The sequence below is a fragment of the Dermacentor silvarum genome, chromosome 8 (assembly GCF_013339745.2).
Source record: "Dermacentor silvarum isolate Dsil-2018 chromosome 8, BIME_Dsil_1.4, whole genome shotgun sequence".
Classification (NCBI taxonomy): domain Eukaryota; kingdom Metazoa; phylum Arthropoda; class Arachnida; order Ixodida; family Ixodidae; genus Dermacentor; species Dermacentor silvarum.
This window is the reverse complement of record NC_051161.1, coordinates 4969176-4990732: the sequence shown is the minus strand read 5'-3', so window position 1 is coordinate 4990732 and position 21557 is coordinate 4969176. Positions and strand designations below refer to the sequence as shown.

Genomic DNA, 21557 nt, shown 5'->3' with positions numbered 1-21557 from the left:
AAGTTGAGCTTTAATGGTAGATTATCCTTTCACCATCGCAGTTATACCATTCTTACTGCGAACAGAGGTTTAATAAGTGATAAAATAGCGAAAAACTGAAGGATAGGTGCTGACACCCCTTCGAATTTCCCGCACTACATGTTCGTGACGTCGGAGATCACAAACGCACCCCGGTCGCAATTGGACGAGAGCGATTTATCGCTGTTAATAAAATGCAAAATGAAATACACCTTAAACGTACATAAACAGCATTTGCCAACTTTTAAAACCGTTTCAAGCAATGAAGTACAAGTTTAGTGCAAAATTAAATAAATAATAATAAAAAATGGCATGATATTACATGCGGTCGTCATAGTTTCGTTTTTGCTCCATGCATCATCGCGCGCGCCTGTTCCACTCTACAGTGTTGCAGTGTTTAGTTGCGTGTTTTTGTGGCTCGAAAAACGTTGAGTTCACAGGAAACAGCCAGAAAATGCCTCGTGTGTGTAGTGTTGAGAGCTGTATAAACGGCCCAAGGCTCTTGCTCAGGGGCAGTGGTAGTGTTGACCCGACTGTGTCTTTTCATGTGGTGCCGCGCGATGAGCCCCGGCATTCGCAATGGCCGATGATAAAATGGCAAAAGAGCCAGAGAAACCGATGGTATGCTCTCTGCATTTCTCGCCCTTTGAATATGTATATAATCCTGCCCTCGGAAAGTCTCTTGGCGTGCCCCAGCGGCCAGTCCTTTCTCGAGCAGCTGTTCCCTCAATGTCGCCTTCATCAAATCCCCTATACTGGTGCCCCTAAATCAGCAAACTGGCGGTTCGGTGAGTGCTGAATGTCATTAAAAAAAGCCACGAAAAAACTATACCGAGTACGCGCACAACTTTCGGCGCTTTTTCTGTCGGGAACATCGTCGCCTAGCTGACCGGACGCCTCGCTTTCCGTCGGCACGGCCGGCGGCTCCCCGCCAGTGTATGCGGAAACACCTGTCGCGCAAGTACGGAGGATTATTTTGCGCTCCGTTTCACTGAAGTCGCTGAAATGCAGTCCTGCTTCCCAGGCGACCTCTTCATTGCAAGGTTCAGCGTCAGCAACGGTATCCATCGCGACCACAGAACACCTAAGCAAGTCGCAGCGAACGCAAACGCAGCAGCCATGCAGCAGCCAGCGCCTCGGCCGTTTATGCAAGCGGTGACGTATCATGGCGCCCTCTGATTCGCTGAGAGCAATGAAATCCATGGCGACACTGCTTCAGCGTCGAATATGGGGTGAGAGAAGTTGAGGAAGAGTTATTTGGTCTTTGTTTACGAATTTCTTCGCTAATAACTCACATTTTCACACCTAACAAAAACTGCATGCATTCCTGAAGGTCCCTTTTTCATTCCAGCTGAACTTCCTGTTTCTCTTTAGTGTCCCTTTAACCCTGTCACTGCCGGGTTTTTTTCTGACTGCTCCTCACCCACTGCCGGGTATTTTTTTCATGTTGGTTCAGTAGAAATTTAATGCAATTAATGCACCATGATACTCCACAGGACATGTAAAGATATTCATCAGCAGTTCTTGAATTTCTTCGTCCGTCAAAGTGCGGACGCATGAGGCACGCTGACTCACCATGGCTGCTGTGCTCTGCCGAGACGAAGCGACGCGGATGTAAACAAGTGCGCTCCATCTGTTGTCTAAAATTTTATTTACAAGTTCTATGTGTTTAGGTGACCTCTCCATAGATGACAGGACATGAACGCAATTTTTTTTTTGCACGAGTTGTCTCGGGAGTGGCAGGGAGCGAGTTTAAAAAGCAACACGAGTATACTCGGGAGTAGCAGGGGGTGCGCGTGGGTGGTTTCATGAGTTATCTCGGTAGTGGCAGTTAAAGGGCTTTACAAAAGGCTTTACAACACATGCTTTACAAGCTCGCATGGTGTTGGAGTGCACTTGACGCAATATTGTGTTTCCTTCGAGGGCTCTGCACTTTAATCCTTTAAGGATCACTACTGTAGACGCATGGCAGTAGTCCCAAATGGTCACAGTGGTACATGTACACGCTTGAAAGAACAAACTTTTGGGAAGAAAGTGTCACTTAGAATACCTCCCATTGATTCTAAAGAAATGCTAATGTGCTGCACCTCTCGGCTGCTGCCAGAACTGATTTTTCACCTTCTCTTGTTTCTAATCTCTCAAAGTGTTACCACAAGAAGTTCACCTGCATGGTTCTCCCATAGGCAAGCAATTAAGCTTGGTTTAAAAGCCGGCACTTGCAAAATGGATGACACCGCCGCCTGTGTCATTTTTCACAAGATGCACCAGAATGATTGCACCTTGTTTAGTGATCGAACAAATGAATACCACCACATGTTTCTCGCTTGATTTTTCTGACGAGCGCACCACCAATAAATTTGCTTGCGGGCGCTCATATGCCATGCCACTCTTGCTATGGTCGTGCGTGCTGGTTTTTTTCAAAGCTATTTTTAAGATAAAGATAAGTTCTGTGACTATTATTATACTTGTGAAAAAATAGTTAATCCAGTTTATCCATATCTCCATGAATTAACAACGTGTAGTAAACATGAAAATAATTTTTGTTGCTTTAATTCCATCTAAAAAAGTGCTTACTTTCTTTTTTTCTTTAAAATAATTAGTGTCTGATGACTTTAAATCGGTTGGTGCAAGACAGGGGTAATTGGAGAATGTAGGGAGAGGCCTTCGTCCTGCAGTGAACATAAATATACAGGCTGCTGATGATGACTTTAAATCTGCAATAAAAAGAGCGATTATGGGGAGACGCGCTGCAGGAATTGAATCAACCCTTCAAGGGCTAAAGGGGCCCTGAACCACGTTTTATTGAAGTGGAATACTTTCCCGTAAAAAGTACATCAATGCATTCAGCAGAAGTGCGGTTGTTGGCAATCAAACACCCGCTTTGCTGTGCTTCTGCTCTTTCTTCAATGTCTTGCACTGCGAAGGCTACGGCGGAGCGGGGCGTGCCCACAATGCTCCGCCTGCTGAACATCACCGTGGCGGGCACTTCAAATTTGATTTTGGATGTTGACGTAGACGCCACCACTTCCACTTTTGGTGCCTACAAAGCATCAAACGCGGCTGTCCTCAGCGAGCTGCAGTGTGCTCAGTGAGTGGGCTCGTTGTGGCACCCCGCGGTGGCCACGGTATCTACACCACGTAGCAGACTGCACCTACATGCAACTGTAGTGTGCATGCACAGCGCTTGCTTTGTGCACGACAGGGCTTGAATGCGTGCTCGCACTCATATGCTCCACTCTGGCCGTGCTGCGTGATGTTGACCGGCTTTGTCCTGCACCAGTTTGACCGACGGATAGTGGCCACATTTAACTTGGCATTTTGAAGATCGTGTGGTACGAGTCTGACCTTAAGTTTCACGTGGTTTGAGGCTAGTTGGGTGTTTAAAACTAGTTAGAATTAGCAAGACTCGACGGCTACAACACCGATAAACAGGGTGGCCAAAGTTTGATTCCTATGTGGGCGGCCACGGCCGAGTGTGAGCAGACGATAGTCAGCTTCTTCCGGAAGTATGTAATTATTATCGCAATTGTAAAGCAGATATTCACTTACTTCAGCCTGTTTATTAAACTTTGTCAATATACACAGTAATAGTAGGAAGAAGCACACTGATCCAAACACCCTTCTTGATTGATGTCAGCTATTGGCCAATGGCACCCGTGTATGGGAATCTGCTATATTATGAAACAAAGCATGCCAAAAAGACTGAGGAGCAAGCTTCTATTTTGCGTTATTGCCGCTTTACCCTCTCCTTGCAATAATTTCACACTATGAAGACAACATGGTGATATCTGCGGCACCGCCAGCTGTGATGCGAGCACGGCCGAGCCGTGGTTCACTGTCCGCCGTCAGTAGCCATGCACAGCAGCTGAGCTTGACTTGCATCTGAACTCTCGTTAGTGCTAAGCGTTTGACCGTAGACATGGTTTTTAATAAAGTCAACATTACACGTCACTTTACTCTAGTGGGCATCATTTTGCCTCAGCTGCATAACCAATGTTCCGGCAACGCGCCGGTGCAGTGTCGATGCGCTATTTCTGCAGTTATTAGTTAGTACGATGGTTTTGAGAGTGATAAACAGCACTAACAAATATTTGGCTTAATACAGTTGTTCATGTTCAATAAAATTTGAAGTCCATTCTCGCTGCGCTTTTTTTTTTTTTTTCTTGCGGGGAAGTTCGGTCGTCACCATCTTGAATTTTGGTGCCGTTCGGGATATGTGCCCCCCCCTCCTAACTTTGCTGGTAATATTGACTTGCTTGAAGGGGCGGGGAGGGGGGGGAGGGCACCTGCTCAGAATTTTATGGTAGTATGCGCTGTGCTTTCGACATTTAGTTCGCAGCGAGATAAGCGCAAAGGTCAATTCGCTTGCTGCTGCTGCCACACTTCCTTACTCCAGCATTTTGACAGCGAGTTTCCACGGTCATCGAGCGAGATGTGTTCGTGTTTACCTGTGCGTGCGTGACACCGTGCTTGTTAATTTAGTCAGTAAGCAAATGTTTACAAGTTTATATGGCCGATAAAACTACTATCCTTACTTCATACAGCTGTCTACTAATTTGCTATTGCAATCATTGCTTCACGTTTCAGGCAAAACTGCGACTTTTTCTTTTTTGGCGGTCCCTTGAAAAACGTATCAACAGGGTTCTACTGTCTTCTAAAGGGTGTAAAAGTGCGCGCACGTGATCTCACGAATATTTTCGCACGCCACTAAACGCCGCAGCATGAGTGTTTTGGCCGTCATGGCTGCTGCCGCAGTCGTCGTTGCTGCAGCGGTCCTCGTCTTCTTTCTCGCTGATCAAAGTATCAGTTAAGCCGTGATGTGGTCCAGTCCCCTCGATGGGGGAACCAAAGAGACATTGCGCAGCCGCGTGATGTAGCCGGTTGCTTGGCGACTATAAATGTTGCCTAGGTCCCGCTGTGCCGGCTTGTCTGTGCCGGTCACTCCGCTGGCGCGGCCACCACCGCCGCTGCTGCTCACGCGTTCGTATGATCTGCAGTGGCGCGGCAACGCGTACGTAACAGCCGATGTTTTTCGTATTGTGAGCATGGTATTTCGGCCAAGGAATGTTATGAATTCGTATCACACCGAAATTCGTACCATCCATATGACTGGGTTTTACTGTTTGTACTGAAACTCCCCCGCGACGCAGCACTGCGGTGCCTTGGTTGAAACCACGTCTTTTCGCTACTGGTTGATATTATGGTTTCCTTGGATACATTTTTGGAATACGCAAATTAAGTACAGTTAATTCGCACCTCATTATTTCGAACTTAAGGATCATTTGAACTGACTGTCGCGGCCCGGCCACGCAGCATAGCTGTCTATGGGTAAACCAACTTGTTATTTCGCACGCGCATCGGCTCCTCCATCATTCATTCGAACTGCGTGCCATCAAAATGAGCACTGCCACTCGGTGATATAAAAAAGAAAGAAAAAAAAGGAACCTACAATAAGTGGTTAGGACGATAGTGCTGACCGAAAATAGAAAGAAAACAGAACAAGAGACGTTCCCAGGAGCGTTTTGTCAGTCAAGGAAGAGCGGGCATAGCCTCCGAGACAAAAGATAGCGCGCTCGCTCCCAATCTTGGAGGCCATAGAGTGGGTCACTGGAAGTCAAGCCTGGCCAAGCCAGCAAAGATTCCAACATGGCGGCCTCCACGATTGGGTAGCGTGGTGGGCAGATCTCAGAACGAGCGATTTAGTCCAAAAATCGATCTTAGCGGCATAAATTCGTCCGAAAAATCGATCGCAAAATTGCATTAGCTCTATGGGAACCCTGACAGTGCATTTATGAAGTCCGGAATATCCATCAAGTCCGAAAAATCTGTTGGCGACTGTAATGGAGGTGCTCGGTGTCGAGCGCCTATTTTTTAACTTCAATGAGGGTGAAGATGAAGCTACGTGTCATGTTCGCGCTTTGGAAGACAAACTGATGGCCATCGCTTTTAAAGAAAAGAAGCGAAAAGTGATCACAGATTACTTTGGTCAATAAATATTGTGAGTTACAAGTGCTTTCTAGCAACCCGGTCTCAATTCTGATTGTTTTTCAATGTCCTTCGTTAGTTCGAATTCGGTTTGATTCAAACTCGTTAAGTGTCCCTGTGAAATTCAAATTAACGGTGAGTGGGTTCCGCAATGTGTATAAAGTAAGGTGGCAGTGCGTGTGCAAGAGAATATTGCTCTAGGCTAGTGGTCTGGCATAACGTACCACCAACATTCTGAGCAGTTTAGCTCATAGGACGTAAATGCAAAATATAAAATCTATCAAATCTATATATCTGTAACTCAAATGCACTGCCATCCCCTGCTGCACGAGTGTCAAAGGGAGTGTCTCGCATCGCTCTGACAGTGTTGCCCACCAGCTCGATTTCATTTCCAGTTGCAGCCTCAAAACACTATGCAATATGAAAATGACAACAAGCGTCTCGGGTCACTTAGGCTCTACCAGCTTGACGCGTGTTGTGCCGCAATGATTCGTGCCGTGTGGGCACTTCCCACCCCGCTCAAAGAAGCTGCTGACACAGGCCAACTTTAGGAGCCCAAACGTAAGCTTGCTGAAGAATGACAATGCGCGTTGCGGGGCCACTCGAACCGCAGCAGGCCGGCTTGCATCGGCATCTGGTCTCGTGCTGCAACGATTCGCGCACCCTAATTTATGCCTCTGAAAGGCCGATTCATTTTGCCAGGATTAACCAGTAAGCTGGGTAGAAACATAGAGCAAGCACATGAAAGGCACCCTGCTCATGTTCCAAGGCAAGCATTCACGTGCACAACACTTCTGTACACACTCACTAAACGTGTTGTGCATTAGTCGTATCGCAAGAGATGTGAACAATGCTGTCTTACTCAGTTCTGGAGGGCAGGGTGCCGGGAAGCTGTCGCAAGTTGGAGTGCTGCAAGGCCTGCCGAATGTCATTTCATAGATCAGGTGGCCAAAGCTATACACATCCATGGCCTCTGCAGTCTGTCAAAATGAACAAAAGGGCATCCTGTCAAAAAAGGCTTAATGCAGATGTAAAAGTCACAAGATCAAGTCGTAATCAGCTGACTTCAACAATCAGTTTAACACCAGGGACACGAGAATAATTTTTATTAGGTGACTGAAGACATTTAATGATCCATTATAAGGAAATGATTATGAGGCCTTTTCAAAAGCTTCATTGGGGTTTACATCTTTTTGATGTATTTCTTGATACAGTATAGACCACTTATAACGTAACCGCTTATAGTGCAGCACCGGATATAGCACGGTCTTTTCAGACTCCCGTTAATTTTCCCATAGCACTCCATGTATACACGTATCACTTATAATGCAGTTGCGGGAAACGAAATACCGGTTACAGTGTGGCTGCCTGGGAGTATGGAAGTCAGCGGAGACGGCGAACGCTCCCCTCAAACGGGCGCCCCAAGGAGTGCTCGAGGAAGAAAGAGAGACGAACTGGACGAGAAGGGCACGTGGTGCAAACGAACAGCCAGTGAGGCTGAAACCAGAATCTTGAGTGCGAGCCGTGAAATATCACGGCGTGCCTAGCGAGGAGGGCCACAAAACTGCCAACGCCGGCCAACGCTCGCTTCACGATAACGGCAGTAAACGAAACTTCAGGGAGCGGGCGGCGCCAGCACTGCACGGCGAAGGGCGCACGCGGAGAGTGAAATGTGAGGGAGGAGGGCGGCAGGGAAGTGGATTTCGCCTCGGCAACTTCGCCACTTTGGTGACTCCCCTTGCCCTCCCTCGTAGCTCCCTCACTTTCGACTGTCACCGTGAGCGCCTGCCGCCATGCAGGAGCCGCCGCTCCAGCCGGCCCGGCGCCAGCTCCCCGAAGTTTCGTTTTCTGCCGTTATCGGGAAGCGGGCGTTTGCCGTTGTGGGCAGTATCATTGGCCGGCCTGGGACAGCGCCGCTGCTTCCCTCTGCGCCGTAGCCGCAGCGTGCAAGGTCAACACATGAGTAGAAAGTAGAGGAAGCATAAAGGAGAAAGAAGGGTTCACTGCCATTTTCTACGCGTGGCTACGGTAGCGTGGCTGAGACGTCGGCACGTACACACATGTTCCGGCGCAACGCAGAATCGGCGACCTTGCCATTTGAGAGAGGGTGAAATTTCCGCCGGGTTTTTTTTTTTTCTTTCTTTCTGTTTTGTTTTTGTTCGCGCGCGACATTGAGTGGGGTCTCCTCAGCTTTTACTCTATGGCGGTGCCGGAGCAATGCCGGTCGGAGGCGCCGCCGCGTGAATTATTTCGAATTAACGAGATTCGACTGTAAATTGAATGCAAACGTTCTATCCGCATTCCTCAACTGTCGCATACGCGTAGCGGCTCGGTGCACATGTTTTGCATATGTGCGGGCCTTGAAAATTGTTGCTTTGATTATAGTGCAGTACCGCTTATAGTGTGGATATTTGCGACTCCAGCGACTTACGTTATATAAGCGGTCTACACTGTATATGGTCAATTATGGCCTGGATTCATATTTTTTCTTGGTGGCTGGATCACGACAAAGGCTTTACACACCACAATTATTCAAATTGCAGATGGCATCTACCACAGCCAGCTGAAGGACATGCACCAACACAAAAGTGAAACAAGCACATTGGGGCAAAACGGAAGTTGTTCTTAGAACTTGCAGCACCATTCTAGCTAGCATGTTCTTATATAACATTCTGCATTGTTGTGGTCAATGTAACATCTGTCTCGCCAGTAATTTATGTACTTTTCACACTGTAGTGTAGCTGCCTCACACAAACAAACGACCACTGTTCACTGAATATCTGCATTTAACAGCAGCTGCTTTGAGAAGTGCATTGACAAAGTCAGTAAATTTTTTCAAAGGACCCACACCATCACATGAAATAATATGTGACAGTGACAATGGTGCATACATTCATTACACAGTGGCATTATGTCTTTTGCTCCAACTGTTTCAATGTGCCTGACAACATTGTAAAACAACAGAGAAACTTAGCTCAGTACAGACTTGCTACTAGTGCAGATGCGTAATGCAATACAGAAGGGCATGTGTCAGGGCAGCAGTACTGGTGTTATTTTCAACTACAGAATGCCTAATTTTAATCACGTTGAGTGAGTATATTTCACTGTGCTGCTGGCATAAACATGTTAGTAGAAACATAATCATGATGGGAACGTACTGTTCTCTTTTTCTCTAAGGAGAGCAGAGATACAACACAGGTATGTTTCATACACTTTACGGGTGAACATGGCATCACAAGGTGTCATGTGTGGTGTACCAGTGTCTAGAAATTACCGAAAATGTTGAATATTAAAGCTACAGTCTATGCTCTCAATGAAAGAGAAAGCTAGTCTTTTGAAATAATGGCTTTCTTTTTTTTTTTTTTTTTATTCACACGGAGTTCACTACACCCCCCGAACCTGCATGTTCAGGATGAACTGCACCATGGCATTCAATTCCCAGTGCAGAAATGCACCCTTGCTGAGTGTACTGCTGTGCCACAATGTTGCAGAGAACGTGGTGAGGCAGTGTAGTCGTAGCTACGCCAGCCGACTCAGCATGTGTTTCCAAAAGCACTCTGGCACAGCAGAATTGCATTCCAAGAGCTATGCATATAGCAGTGCACAATGCTGAAATTACCCTTACCATCAAACTGAGCCACTATCACTCATAGTACAGCGCCCTTTAAGGTCACACACAAAGCACATACTGGCGCCACACAGAGAAAGCGGTCTGCACCTGAATGCTCAATGGTGCTGCACCTGAGCTCTCCTAGCGCCAGGGGAGTGGACCAGGCATGAATCAAACAGGCCGAATGTGTCGTCTGCTCTAAGAGTTGTGAAAACCTACCCTGACTTTCTTGAGGCCAACAACTAATGGTCGTAGCCGGCTGGGCAGGCCAAGCAGCTGATTCTGCAGTGCCGTGACCACACAGTCATCACCTCGTAGGACAATGTTGCCAAGGTGCAAATGCCCTGCAATCAAAGCTTGCGTCTTCAAGCAAGAACAGCTGCACAGTATATATATAAACAGGAATGCAGGCAATGTCAGCTGTCAGAGAGCAGTCATGATTGATAGGGATATCATCTGCTGGATTGGTTTCCTTCATTCATTTTGCACCTTGCACACTAGAGGCAAGTGCCTGCCACTGGTGGCACAAGTTATAGAATGTGTTCTTCACTGAAAAGAGGAGGAATGCATCTGTTCTCGCTCTTGAGGCCTGTGCAGAAGCCCAAAGAAATATTTTAAAGGCTGTAGCCAACATCTCCTTTCAACTTCTTTTTTTGCAGGTACATTTGACGGATCTGGTAGTCTTTTTATAAAAGTACAGACAGGGACCAGGAGCTGCTGGGAACATATGGGTCCCACCCCGTCTGGTGTCTGTCTGGTGTCTGTGTGGGCCTGTGTGGGCCTGTGTGTGTCTGTGTCAATTTTGGGCCCAATAAAAGTTGATTTATCATATAAAAGTACAGCCAACATGTTTTGCTGGTTTTTGCATGTCTCTCATTAAGTTACGCTGGGCATAAGCAAGCTGAACAGCTAAATACACCCTCATTCTGCATGTCTTGCTGTGCGGCGTGCCCGTCACGGCTGCAACAACTGTCAGATCTGCTTCCATAGCGTTCCAAGGCATTGAGCATGCGGCGGCGCCTTCCGGCGACCTGCTCCGTGCACTCGTCAGAACGAGGCCGGAGAGAAAAACCAGACCAGGGGATGGTTTAGGGCCTTTTGGTTCCTGCAAGACCTCAACTCCGAGGCTGCACCATCTGGTCTGCCCAATCTTCGTGAGGAGATGGACTGCGGGACCGAGCCATTTCCCACAACTCATAACTCATGACCAGACGGTGCAATGAACAATGATGCAAGAGGCCATGAGGGCACGCTGCTTGTTCTCATTAAATCGAGTTCTCATTGGCTTTGGAATGTTGTCTTTCATCAATTCTATAGCCAATGTCAGAGGGATAGGAAAATATATTTGGAGTACACTCTTACTGCAATTTAACTTAATGCTAAATCACTACACGTCAATAACTGCAATTGCTCGTACACTATATTTTTACTCTAGAACACTTCCATGCATACTGAACCACTGCAGCCAAGAGCTGACAGTCTTCATTTCAATTCCCATTCTATTTTGTTTTGGTTGTCTATGATACTTTTTACAATGATGTAGCATTTAATGCAATCCCTTAAAACTCTGCTTATACGCACTCCCTCCTGGGTTCCCCCTCCCAATTCGACACAAGGTGTTTTGGTATGACTTGCCATACCACGTTTGTGTACAAGGGGTGAGAATTTCTCTAAATTCACCACTTTTAATCCCACCTTTTTTGTTGCCACATAAACACAGAACACTAAACTTGGGAATAACTTCAAAACCAGCTCTCTGACCCCGACAAGAGGGGTGATGGAGAGGCAGCGCACCATGGTGGAATCCGTGCTGGTGCAGCCCCGACAGAACCTGCAGCACCTGTTTGCCCAGCCTGGCCACAGTGGCTGGAGCTAGCTGCTTGGGATGTCGGACGGTGCCGTACTTCCTGAGGTAACTATCTCGGGGCTTGGCCTGCAATGCAAACCAGCATGTCCTTTGGCTCCTCTGTTCATGGCACACTGTTATGGCAACATTGTTATGGTATGGCAAGAGAGATAGATACAAACATTTACAGGTAGGCTATATATCTTTGAATGGCGGTCAACAAGCCAAAATGGCCAATGCCCTTTCTGGTGCCATAGGAATAACTGCCTCGTAACAACGTGTACATGCTTAGATACAAAGGCACTTAAAGGACAGGAAATATGTGTCTTGTTTTTATTGGTTTATTAGATAGATGTCGACACAATAATTATGCTATGGAGCCTCAATTCCCCAAGAGCACAACAAGTAATTAAAGGGACCCTAAAACGATTTTGACAATTTTAGTACAAATGTACTGAGTCATTAGGGTAGGTCCTTCTGATCATTAGGTGACACATTTAAGCACTCTGCATAAAGCGTGCAATTTATTATAAGGTTTCAATAATGTGCATCGCTTCCAATCACAGTGGAGCCCACCTCCCTTATGCGTTTTCAGCTGCCCCCTCCCAATTGACATAGTTATCCCAATTGACATCAGTTGGGCGAGCTATCTGACTGGCTACCCAGGTCGCGTCATCGATAATTTTTCCAACTTTATGGTGAACAAATGTTGCTTGTAAAAATTGAAATGTTCATTAATTTGTTTCTATAAAAAAAAGTAACGAAGAAAATACCCAATGGCAATTTATCACTATACTCGAGCACTTCCAGCACACAGCAAGTGTTGTCTGCTTGTATTACAATGTGCTCCATGTTGACGTGAGCTGTGTGGTCAGTGTTGGTCTCGAGGTTTCTCTTTGTGAGGACCATGAATCATCCTTGTTGCCTTGTGGGCTGCAAACATAGCGATTGGTGACATGTCAAGCTGCGATATCTTGCCCCTCTGCGAGGCAAGAGGCGAGCAGAGCCACTGCAGCACATCAGGCTATCAGAATGTGATCGTCGCCAGGATCTACATGTTTGCAGCTGTCACTTCGCGCCGGAGGATTACTACCACAATACAGTAGAACCCCGTTCATACGTTTTTCAAGGGACCGCAAAAAAAAAAAAAAAAAATGTAACAGCCGGGAAAACGTAACTGTGAGGAAGGCCACAAATCGCCACAGCTATGTCAGAAACAGTTGTGAATGGCTGCCAGTACGGTTATTAGCCGTCTCGATGCTCGTACCCTGACCGAGCGACCGAGCACCGTCCTCGGTGCGTGTGCATGTGTATAATTAAGGGAACATGTACAAAGTTTCGCGGCAGTGGCCCCTTTCAACTCTTAATATGCTTGACCACAATATTTTACTTAAGCTTCACCGCAAAACACATATCCATTGCGGTGAAGCTGACTTGAGAGAACCAGCGATTATGCTACTTATATAAGACCCTTGCCGGTTCCAAAATAAATGTATCGCTACACTCGGTGGATCTGCCCCAGTGTGCGTGGTTCCCGGTAGGCTTTAACTGATGCACACTTCGCTTCGGGTGCTTCGCCTGGCATGTGCAGCACCTGGCTTGTGCAACTTTGGCCGCTTATTGCAAACTTTGGTCTCTTACTGCAACTTTGGTCCCTTACTGCAACTTTGGTCACTTAGTGCAACTTTGGTAGCTTACTACAAATTTTGGTAGCTTAATGCAAACTTTCATCGCCTAAAACTTTGGTCGCTTACTGCAAGCTTTGGTCGCTTGTTGCAAACTTCGGTTGATTATTGCAAACTTCGGTCAATTGTTGCAACGTACAAGCTGGCTGCACCGCTAAATTTAAGTGAGCGCTACGTTCAAACACAACGTAAGATGCAGAAACATTACAGATTGGCGACATATCAAGGAGGAACACAATACATGGAAGTCAACGGGAGTCAGGTCGGGACCGCGAAAATGCGACGTAGCAGTCGGGAAAACGCAGCACTGAGGAACATATCAACGGGGTTCCACTGTAGATGGTTTTATCATATCTGATATTCCAGTAAAAGCAGGCAGACAGGGCGTTTTGTCAGACAGGTAGAGGCGCCAGCCTGAGCGGCCAGCAGGGTTCAGCCACCTGGTGGCACAGAGCTCAATGAGGAAAACACAGAGCTAATATAGCAGTAACCAAGTGTATTCAACTTTGCTGGTGGTGTAAATTTTCAGTATCTGCGTGAACACGTTGTATTTTTAAATGTTTCAAGCGTTTCACACTTGGTTACAGCAATGTTAGCTCTGTGTTTGGCTGGTTAAGCTCTGCACCACCAGGTGGCTGCACCATGCAGGCCGATCGGCAGCTCAAGTTTACGCTAAGATAAACCCCTTCATTGCAGCGGTAGTAGTATGGAGGAACTTTAGTTTACACCTCTGCCCATTCGTCATAACGCTCAGCTCGCCTGCGATTACCAGAATACTGGACACACTCAGCGCTGCGACAGAACGCTTGCAACACATGCTGCTTGGATAGCTCTCAGTGGGGATCGACAGCCAGGCAGCTATGAAAAAAATGGGGAGGCTTCGCATGCTGGCTCCAAGACACTGTAAGTAGACGCCATGGTGCCACATCATGACGCAGTGCCAGTGAAGGCAGAGCTTAGCCCTGATCTCTTAGCGAACAAGTTGAGGAAGAAAAGCATGTCTAGGGAGGAGGGTAACTTGTAATCGTCCGTAGCTCTCTTAACATGAGACGCGTCATTTAAACTGTGGCGCAAATGTTTTACTGTAGCTGTACCCTATGTGTCTACAACATTTGTCCAAACAGTTTCAGGGACCCTTTAATTATGTTACCCTTTTAAAGGGGTCCTGAACCGCCCCTCGGGCTTGGTGAAGAACATAGTCTGCGGATAGCATAGGCTGTTGTGAACATCTCAGCCAAGTTTTGCAGTAGTGCGTGGCACGTGAAGCTCGCAAGCGGAGTGGGAAGTCGCCTTTCTCTCAAACGCTCTTTTCAACAGAAGCCTGCCCCCCACTCTTTTTGGGACGCTTTGTTTCATAATATAGCAGATTCCTGCACGCGGCTGCTATTAGCCAATAGCTGACATCAATCAAGAAGGGTGTTTGGATCAGTGCCCTTCAACCTAGTGTTACTGTGTATATTTACTGATGAAGTTTAATTTAAAGCAGGCTGAAGTAAGCAAAAATCTGCTTTAGAATTTCGAAAATAATTACGTACTTACAGAAGGAGTCGACTATCGTCTGCACATGCTAGGCCGCATGCGTAGAAATTAAACTTTGGCCACCCTGCTCATCGGTGTCGTAGCCGTCGGGTCCCGCCAATTTAGACTAGCTTTGAACGCTTAACTAGCCTTGAACCGCGCGAAACTTAAGGTCAGACCACACGAACGCTTGCCAGCACATGCTCACTCCTGGCAGCTCCTGGTTAGATGCATGGCTGTAGACTTATTGATAGCGCTTCAAAACAATGTTACATGTGCAAGTTGGAAGTGGCTACTATCCGCCGGTCAAGCTCGTGAAGGACAATGCCAGTCCGCACCATGTAGCACAGTCAGACTGGAGCATTTAAGCGCGAGCGCACATTCAAGCCCTGTCGTGCACAAAACAAACACTGTATGCACTGCACTGCAGTTGCACTGCAGTTGCATGTAGCTGCGGTCTGCTACATCCCATAGATACCGCGGCCGCCATAGGGTGCCACGACGAGACCACTCAATGATCGCACTGCGGCTCATTGAGGGTGTGGGGATGCGAGACTCTCACGCGTTTTCCCCGCATGTCTCCTGTAGCCCGGTTCCTCCGTGTGGCTAAGCCCGCAGCGGTCGTGGTGGTTGCGGCACATTGCGGGAGATGGTGCAAGTGTCACGATGCTAACGCCACCAAACGGCGGGGTGACTTGGGAGAGTAAGGTCGAGGGCGCTTCCTCCTGGGCTTGGGATCGGCGGCCAACACGCACGAATGTTTCGCGCGTGCACCAGCTCACTTCGCGCAACCGTCGCGCGAGGCTAAGAGCAGGACACCGGTATGGACGAACTTGGATCGTTCGAGCGCGCCACTATTCGCGTGACTGTACACGTGAATGACTAGACGATGGTGTCATAGCATCGGGCGAACGTATTCGCTCGCTATCGGATCGCGGTGAGTCGGACTTCCTTGATTTGTCGCGCGCCCGTGTGAATGTTCTATTGGTTGTAATTCGGCTAGTGTGCATTAGTGTATGAAAGGTGCAATAAATGCCCTTTTGATTGTTTGCACTACTGTGTTGTCGTTCCTTTGTCCCAAGAGCATGTGTGAGACCCCAGAAGGGCAACCACGTTTGGTGCGTCGTAGGCACCAAATTCGGAAGTAATGGCGTCTACGTTAACATCCAAAATCAAAACTGTGTGCCACGGTGACGTTCAGTAGGCAGAGCATTGTGGGCACACCTTGCTCCTCCGTAGCCTTCACTGTGCAAGGCATTTGAAGGAGTGGAAGCACCGCAAAGGGCATTTGATTGCCGATAACTCCGCTTCTGCTGAATGCACTGAAGTATATTTTGTGGCGAAGTATTTCTGAAATAGCCAATTTTAACTTCAAATGCATTTCTCTACTTTAATAAAACATGGTTCAGGGCCCCTTTAATGCGACCATTTCAACATGTGCACCAAGAGCAGTGCAGCTTCGCACGTGAGAAAGGAGACTCATCACGTCATCGAAACCTGTTGTGACGGTCTCGTGGTACCAGATACTACTGGTGCACACGCACACACTATGGCTGTGGCATGGAAAGCCATATATATTCAGCACTTGACGGGACAAGAGAACAGAGCATGTCTCAATGCCTTTTCAAGAAAAGCACACAATTGGAAGGGCAGATCTACCAGCCTTTGGCAGCACGGTCACTGTATGGCCTTCAAAAACCACACTGTGCTGACTGGCAGGTTCTTAAGTTGGTTGTGACACCACATGATCGCCACCTCTGCTTTTGGTGTAGTGTTCAGCATCCTTTTCACATCCGAAGCCACGCAGCGTTTGATGCGTGCTTTGAACAAGTCCTTTAAAGCTACTGTAAATAAATACTTGTGGTGCTCTTGAGAAATTCAGGCTTAGTACCACAATTATGGTCTCGACAGCTACGTAAAAATGAAAAAGAAAAGCGGAACACAAAACTTCCGCGTCAGTGCTCCATTAAAAAATGACTATGCAGAACTGAATAAAAACCTTCAAGGTTTTTTGCGGTAATGAGTAACGAGTGCAACCTTCTCTTCGGCCTTCTCTTGTGGCATAGAAAAATGACGGCTGCCATGCAATGACAAAGCAAAATTGCAAAAAAGTTCTGAACCGTCCTGCTCAGGCAAAGCATACCAGCAATGCTTGTAATGCTCAGCAATTGTGCGCAGGGTAGATTTCTCTTTTCATTTGTGAAAGCACTTGCCACGCTTGGTCACTGCACTTCTTTTAACTCAGTGCCACATCTATGTTTACTCGATCCTGCTACAATCAGGGGAGTATTTTTTTTTTTTTCTGGCGATGTGAACTGCAATCGAGGGCACATTGTAACTGAGTAAATGCAGCACTTGTGAAAGTGCAATCTGTGAACATTCCAGTGAATTCTTGGCTGATAGCAGAATTTGCAATGCTGTGCATTCATTAGAATGAGTTGCAATATGTGAAACACAAAGATTGTGCTGGCTTTCAAAGCTATAAAATGTGAGCTCAAATCCTTAGGTCACAGCAACATCGGCTGGGATTACGTAAAAATATTCCAATCTGTTTCTATTCCAAATCCGCCATTAGCCCTCCGTGATAGGTCAAAATGGCTTGGGCCTTGCCCATCTATACGGGCAGGGTCCGAGACATTTTGACCTATTACGAAAGGCTACATGGGCAAGGCCTCAGCCATTGTGACCTATCATTGAGAGCTAATGGCAAATTTAAAGTAAAAACATATTGGAATAGTTTTACGTTATCCTGGCCATGGTCAATTCGCTACACTCGATTACTAACCAGTAAACAATGTTCTGATATAACTTTACTTAATACACACAAAGTATCACCTGTAAAAACAAAATGTCACAAGATTATGCTTTCTCTTGCGCATCAGTCAAGAACTCAAACCTAAGCAACTTTACAATACTACTATACATAGAATTTCACATATGCAAAGCAAGTGGAACAATGATTGGTAGGAGTATGCAGACAAGATGTTTCTGCAACTTGCAGGCAGCTGACATGAATCACGTTTATCTCAACCATGTCACACCTTAATCAGGTGTACAGAAATAATCTGATTGGGTTGCTTAGAGTTGCACAGACATCAAAACCACTTCTTTCATTTTTTAAAACTAATGTCAAGTGTATCTTGGCATTGGTTAGAAGTTCAGGCCCCCCTCCCCCCCAAAAAAACTTTCTTGTTCCTTTAATTTTCGGCTGTCTGCTACTAAGCCATTTCAGTTTCATGAAGTCAGCTACCCACATGTTATTACATCCCTCAAATAACATCTGCGTGAAAGTGCTTTCTAAACTAACCTAATACTGACAACATGTCCCTTAATGAGAAAGACAACTCCCTGCAGATTTTCCAGTGGTTTCTGAGCCGCAATGACTGACCCTGACAAAAGCCAAACGTGCACACTTTGTAGCACTTCTGTGCACATATTGAGGTTCCACGCTGCAGTCAGTTCAACAAATTCAGGAACATAAAGGTAATTTGGATTCTGTTACATAAATATTGTTATTTACAAAGAGTATGCATCGCTCTAGGGAAGGAATACAACCAAAACTGCGCTATTTGTAAGCATCGCACCATATCTGGGCTCACAAAATGGGCGAATTCCATCTGTTGGCGAGTGTCACAGAAGTGACCTAATACTGACAACATGTCCCTTAATGAGAAAGACAACTCCCTGCAGATTTTCCAGTGGTTTCTGAGCCGCAATGACTGACCCTGACAAAAGCCAAACGTGCACACTTTGTAGCACTTCTGTGCACATATTGAGGTTCCACGCTGCAGTCAGTTCAACAAATTCAGGAACATAAAGGTAATTTGGATTCTATTACATAAATATTGTTATTTACAAAGAGTATGCATCGCTCTAGGGAAGGAATACAACCAAAACTGCGCCATTTGTAAGCATCGCACCATATCTGGGCTCACAAAATGGGCGAATTCCATCTGTTGGCGAGTGTCACAGAAGTCTTACCTGACACAGCTCATCCCTGAGTGAGCCCTGAGGACAGAACTCTTGCACCAAGGCCGCCCCACTCTCATTGACGCAGCCAAGGCAAAAAGGCAACACATTCGGGTGCTGTAAAATAGAATAAAACACCATGAGTGATCTAACCACAAACGAAAGTGCCATTCTCTTGCTTTGTGCATTTTAACATTAACCAGTTTCATTCTCGAGAAGTAGCGACTTTGATGTATCAGAATGAGGGAACCTCTGAACTAGATAAAAGTGATGTTTTATTTAGTATTTATTTATTTATTTCAGAGCAAAAGACTTGAGAGAGTGAAGGACTTGAGAGAGTGAAGGGGGGAGAGGGGGGTACACCGTCAACAGAAACAGCAGTTATGTTTAAGATGTTAGATGCGCTACGCTACAGGTTCCCAGTAATTCAGCAAGCCCCATATATATGAGCATTACATGAGCAATGCAAGATAAAGACTACATCACAGAAACATTTCTCACAGCTTATTCAGCAAGATGTCCTTTTTTCACTGCCACGAAAAGAATTTTATAAGTAAATCAAGACAGTTTTAGTAAGTGTATTTTTCACAATTAAAGTTCCCCTTCTTTACTTCATGCATAAGCATTAGTGTACAACCAACATAGAGTTAAACATGATTGTTAAAGGCAAGTGAGAATACTAATTAAACCTTATCCCTCAACAGTATGTTGCACTGCTGTGTAGCCAGTCAAAACATGCTGTAGCTCCAAACCTTTGCACCCAAACCTCAACTGTATTGGTATGGAAATGTAAGAATGCTATTGTCTATTTTTACTAGTTCATATAAGCATGCAAGCTACTGTACATACAGAATCTATGAAGACACCACATACCTGTATGGTAGTGAGCAACTTGAGAGCCACTTGCAAGTCCTTGACACTGAGGTAGAAATCGGGACCCAGAGGAACCTAGGCATATGAGTTGACCAACAGAAGCAATGCAGTTCATGCTCGCATCCGTCACACCAAGTTCCTTTAACACTTTTACCGGTCACCAGACCAAAAGATTGCCCTTCATTTAGTGATGGTGATGCCACTAGCAGAGGCAGGTTCAATCTCCAAAGAACATCATGCCCACTCAATTAAAGTACACAGTACGTGGTTTGCCTAGGGTGCTAAAAAAAAACGTGACCACCATTTCACATCAGCAGCTGGAGAGGTTTTATATGCAATAGCAATATTGCAGAATCACTTGCAACAATAGTGCGACTTTGCCACTGCTTTGCACAGTGACAGTCACATTTAGTAATTTGCAGGTTTACATACTCGCTTCATGAAATACTGTAGTAGTAATGCATGCAGCTGAATGCAGCTGCAATCGCGGGGCACTTAACATCTGTTTTGTTTGCCATCTTGGAACAAAGTCCTTACAACGTTATACTCGGCTTAGACTTTTAGGTGCGAAGCACCTTAGGCGCTCGGGCTGTCGGCATCTCCTGTCGTCATCATCACGGTAAAGCAAGCGGGTCGCGCTCGCGCTCGGCACGCGCTCGTGCCACTGCTCCCGTGTTTGTCGTTGTCGTCTCCCACAGCTGGCTGCGTTGCCGCTCATCATTCCAGCGTAGAATTTCACTTCTCTTCTCTCATTGTAATGGGGAGGCCGCGTTTATGGGGTTAAAAGCGATTGCTTAAAGCAGTATCAACCCATTTGCGGTGCATCACTGCATGCTTCGCACCTCCCCAGGCTTCACGTTAGTGGAGCTGCATTTTTATCGTCCCATTCAGCCCTCTTTAACTGCATGTCTAGTGACATTCAGCTGGAAATTCCCCACCACTGCTATAGTCAACCACTCACACAACCATGGTTATGCGCTCCTAAAGACATCCGCCTATCACCTCAGGCCACTACAGTAGAACCCCGCTGTTACATTCCCGGGTGCTGCGTTTTCCCAGCTGTTATGTACGTCGTTTTCGGCCGGTCCCAGCACAGCTCCCATAGAATCCAATGCATTGGTAACCCTGCTGTTGCGTTGCAACTGTGGGACCAATCCCGCATTATACGTTGCTAACTGCCACCCCGTGCCAGCCAGAGCGGCCATTTTGACTTTTCATGTCGCTTGGCTTCGTGGCTTGACGATGGCATCGGTCGCCCAAAGTGCCGGGGGCACCACTTATGACGTATTTTCGGTTTCCACCAGCAAAAGTATGGCCTTTGAGATCCGTATTTGCTATCAAAAGATGACGTCTATGACACGTTGTGGCCCAAAAATTAGTTTTGGCACATAGATGTTCCGTATACAGGGGAACCCCGTTAATACGTTCCTCAGTGCTGCGTTTTCCTGGCTGCTACGTCACGTTTTCGCGGTCCCGACCAAACTCCCATTGACTTCCATGTATTATGTTCCCCCTTGATATGTCGCCAATATGTAATGATCCTGCATCTTGTTGCGCTTTAACGTAGCGGTCACTTAAATTTAGCGGTGCAGCCAGCTTATACGTTGCAACAAGTGACCGGTGCATTTCAACAAGCGACCGGCACGTTCCAACAATTGACCGAAGCTTGCAATAATCAACCGCAGTTTGCAATAAGCGACCAAAGTTTGCAGTAAGCGACCAAAGTTTGCAGTAAGCATTAAAGTTTGCATTAAGCTACCAAACTTGCAGTAAGGGACCAAAGTTGCAGTAAGGGACCAAAGTTGCAGTAAGGGACCAAAGTTGCAGTAAGCGATTAAAGTTTGCAGTAAGGGACCAAAGTTGCAGTAAGGGACCAAAGTTGCAGTAAGGGACCAAGGTTGCAGTAAGGGACCAAGGTTGCAGTAAGGGACCAAGGTTGCAGTAAGGGACCAAATTTGCACAAGCCAGGTGCTTCACATGCCAGGCGAAGCACCCGAAGCGAAGTGTGCATCAGTTAAAGCCTACCGGGAACCACGCACACTGGGGCAGATCC

General features: G+C 46.5%; 1 protein-coding gene across 2 annotated transcripts in view; it reads right to left on the bottom strand.

The window, feature by feature from the left end:
- Nucleotides 1–21557, bottom strand: part of LOC119460540 (PX domain-containing protein kinase-like protein) — a 60703-nt gene that overhangs the window by 21978 nt on the left and 17168 nt on the right. For both annotated transcript variants that reach the window (XM_037721467.2, XM_037721468.2), the window contains exons 6-10: nt 19505–19579; nt 18644–18748; nt 11408–11546; nt 9833–9957; nt 6866–6983 (exon numbers count right to left, since the gene is read on the bottom strand). In XM_037721467.2, coding sequence (XP_037577395.1) covers nt 6866–6983; nt 9833–9957; nt 11408–11546; nt 18644–18748; nt 19505–19579 — 562 coding nt within the window. The remainder of the gene's footprint in view (nt 1–6865; nt 6984–9832; nt 9958–11407; nt 11547–18643; nt 18749–19504; nt 19580–21557) is intronic.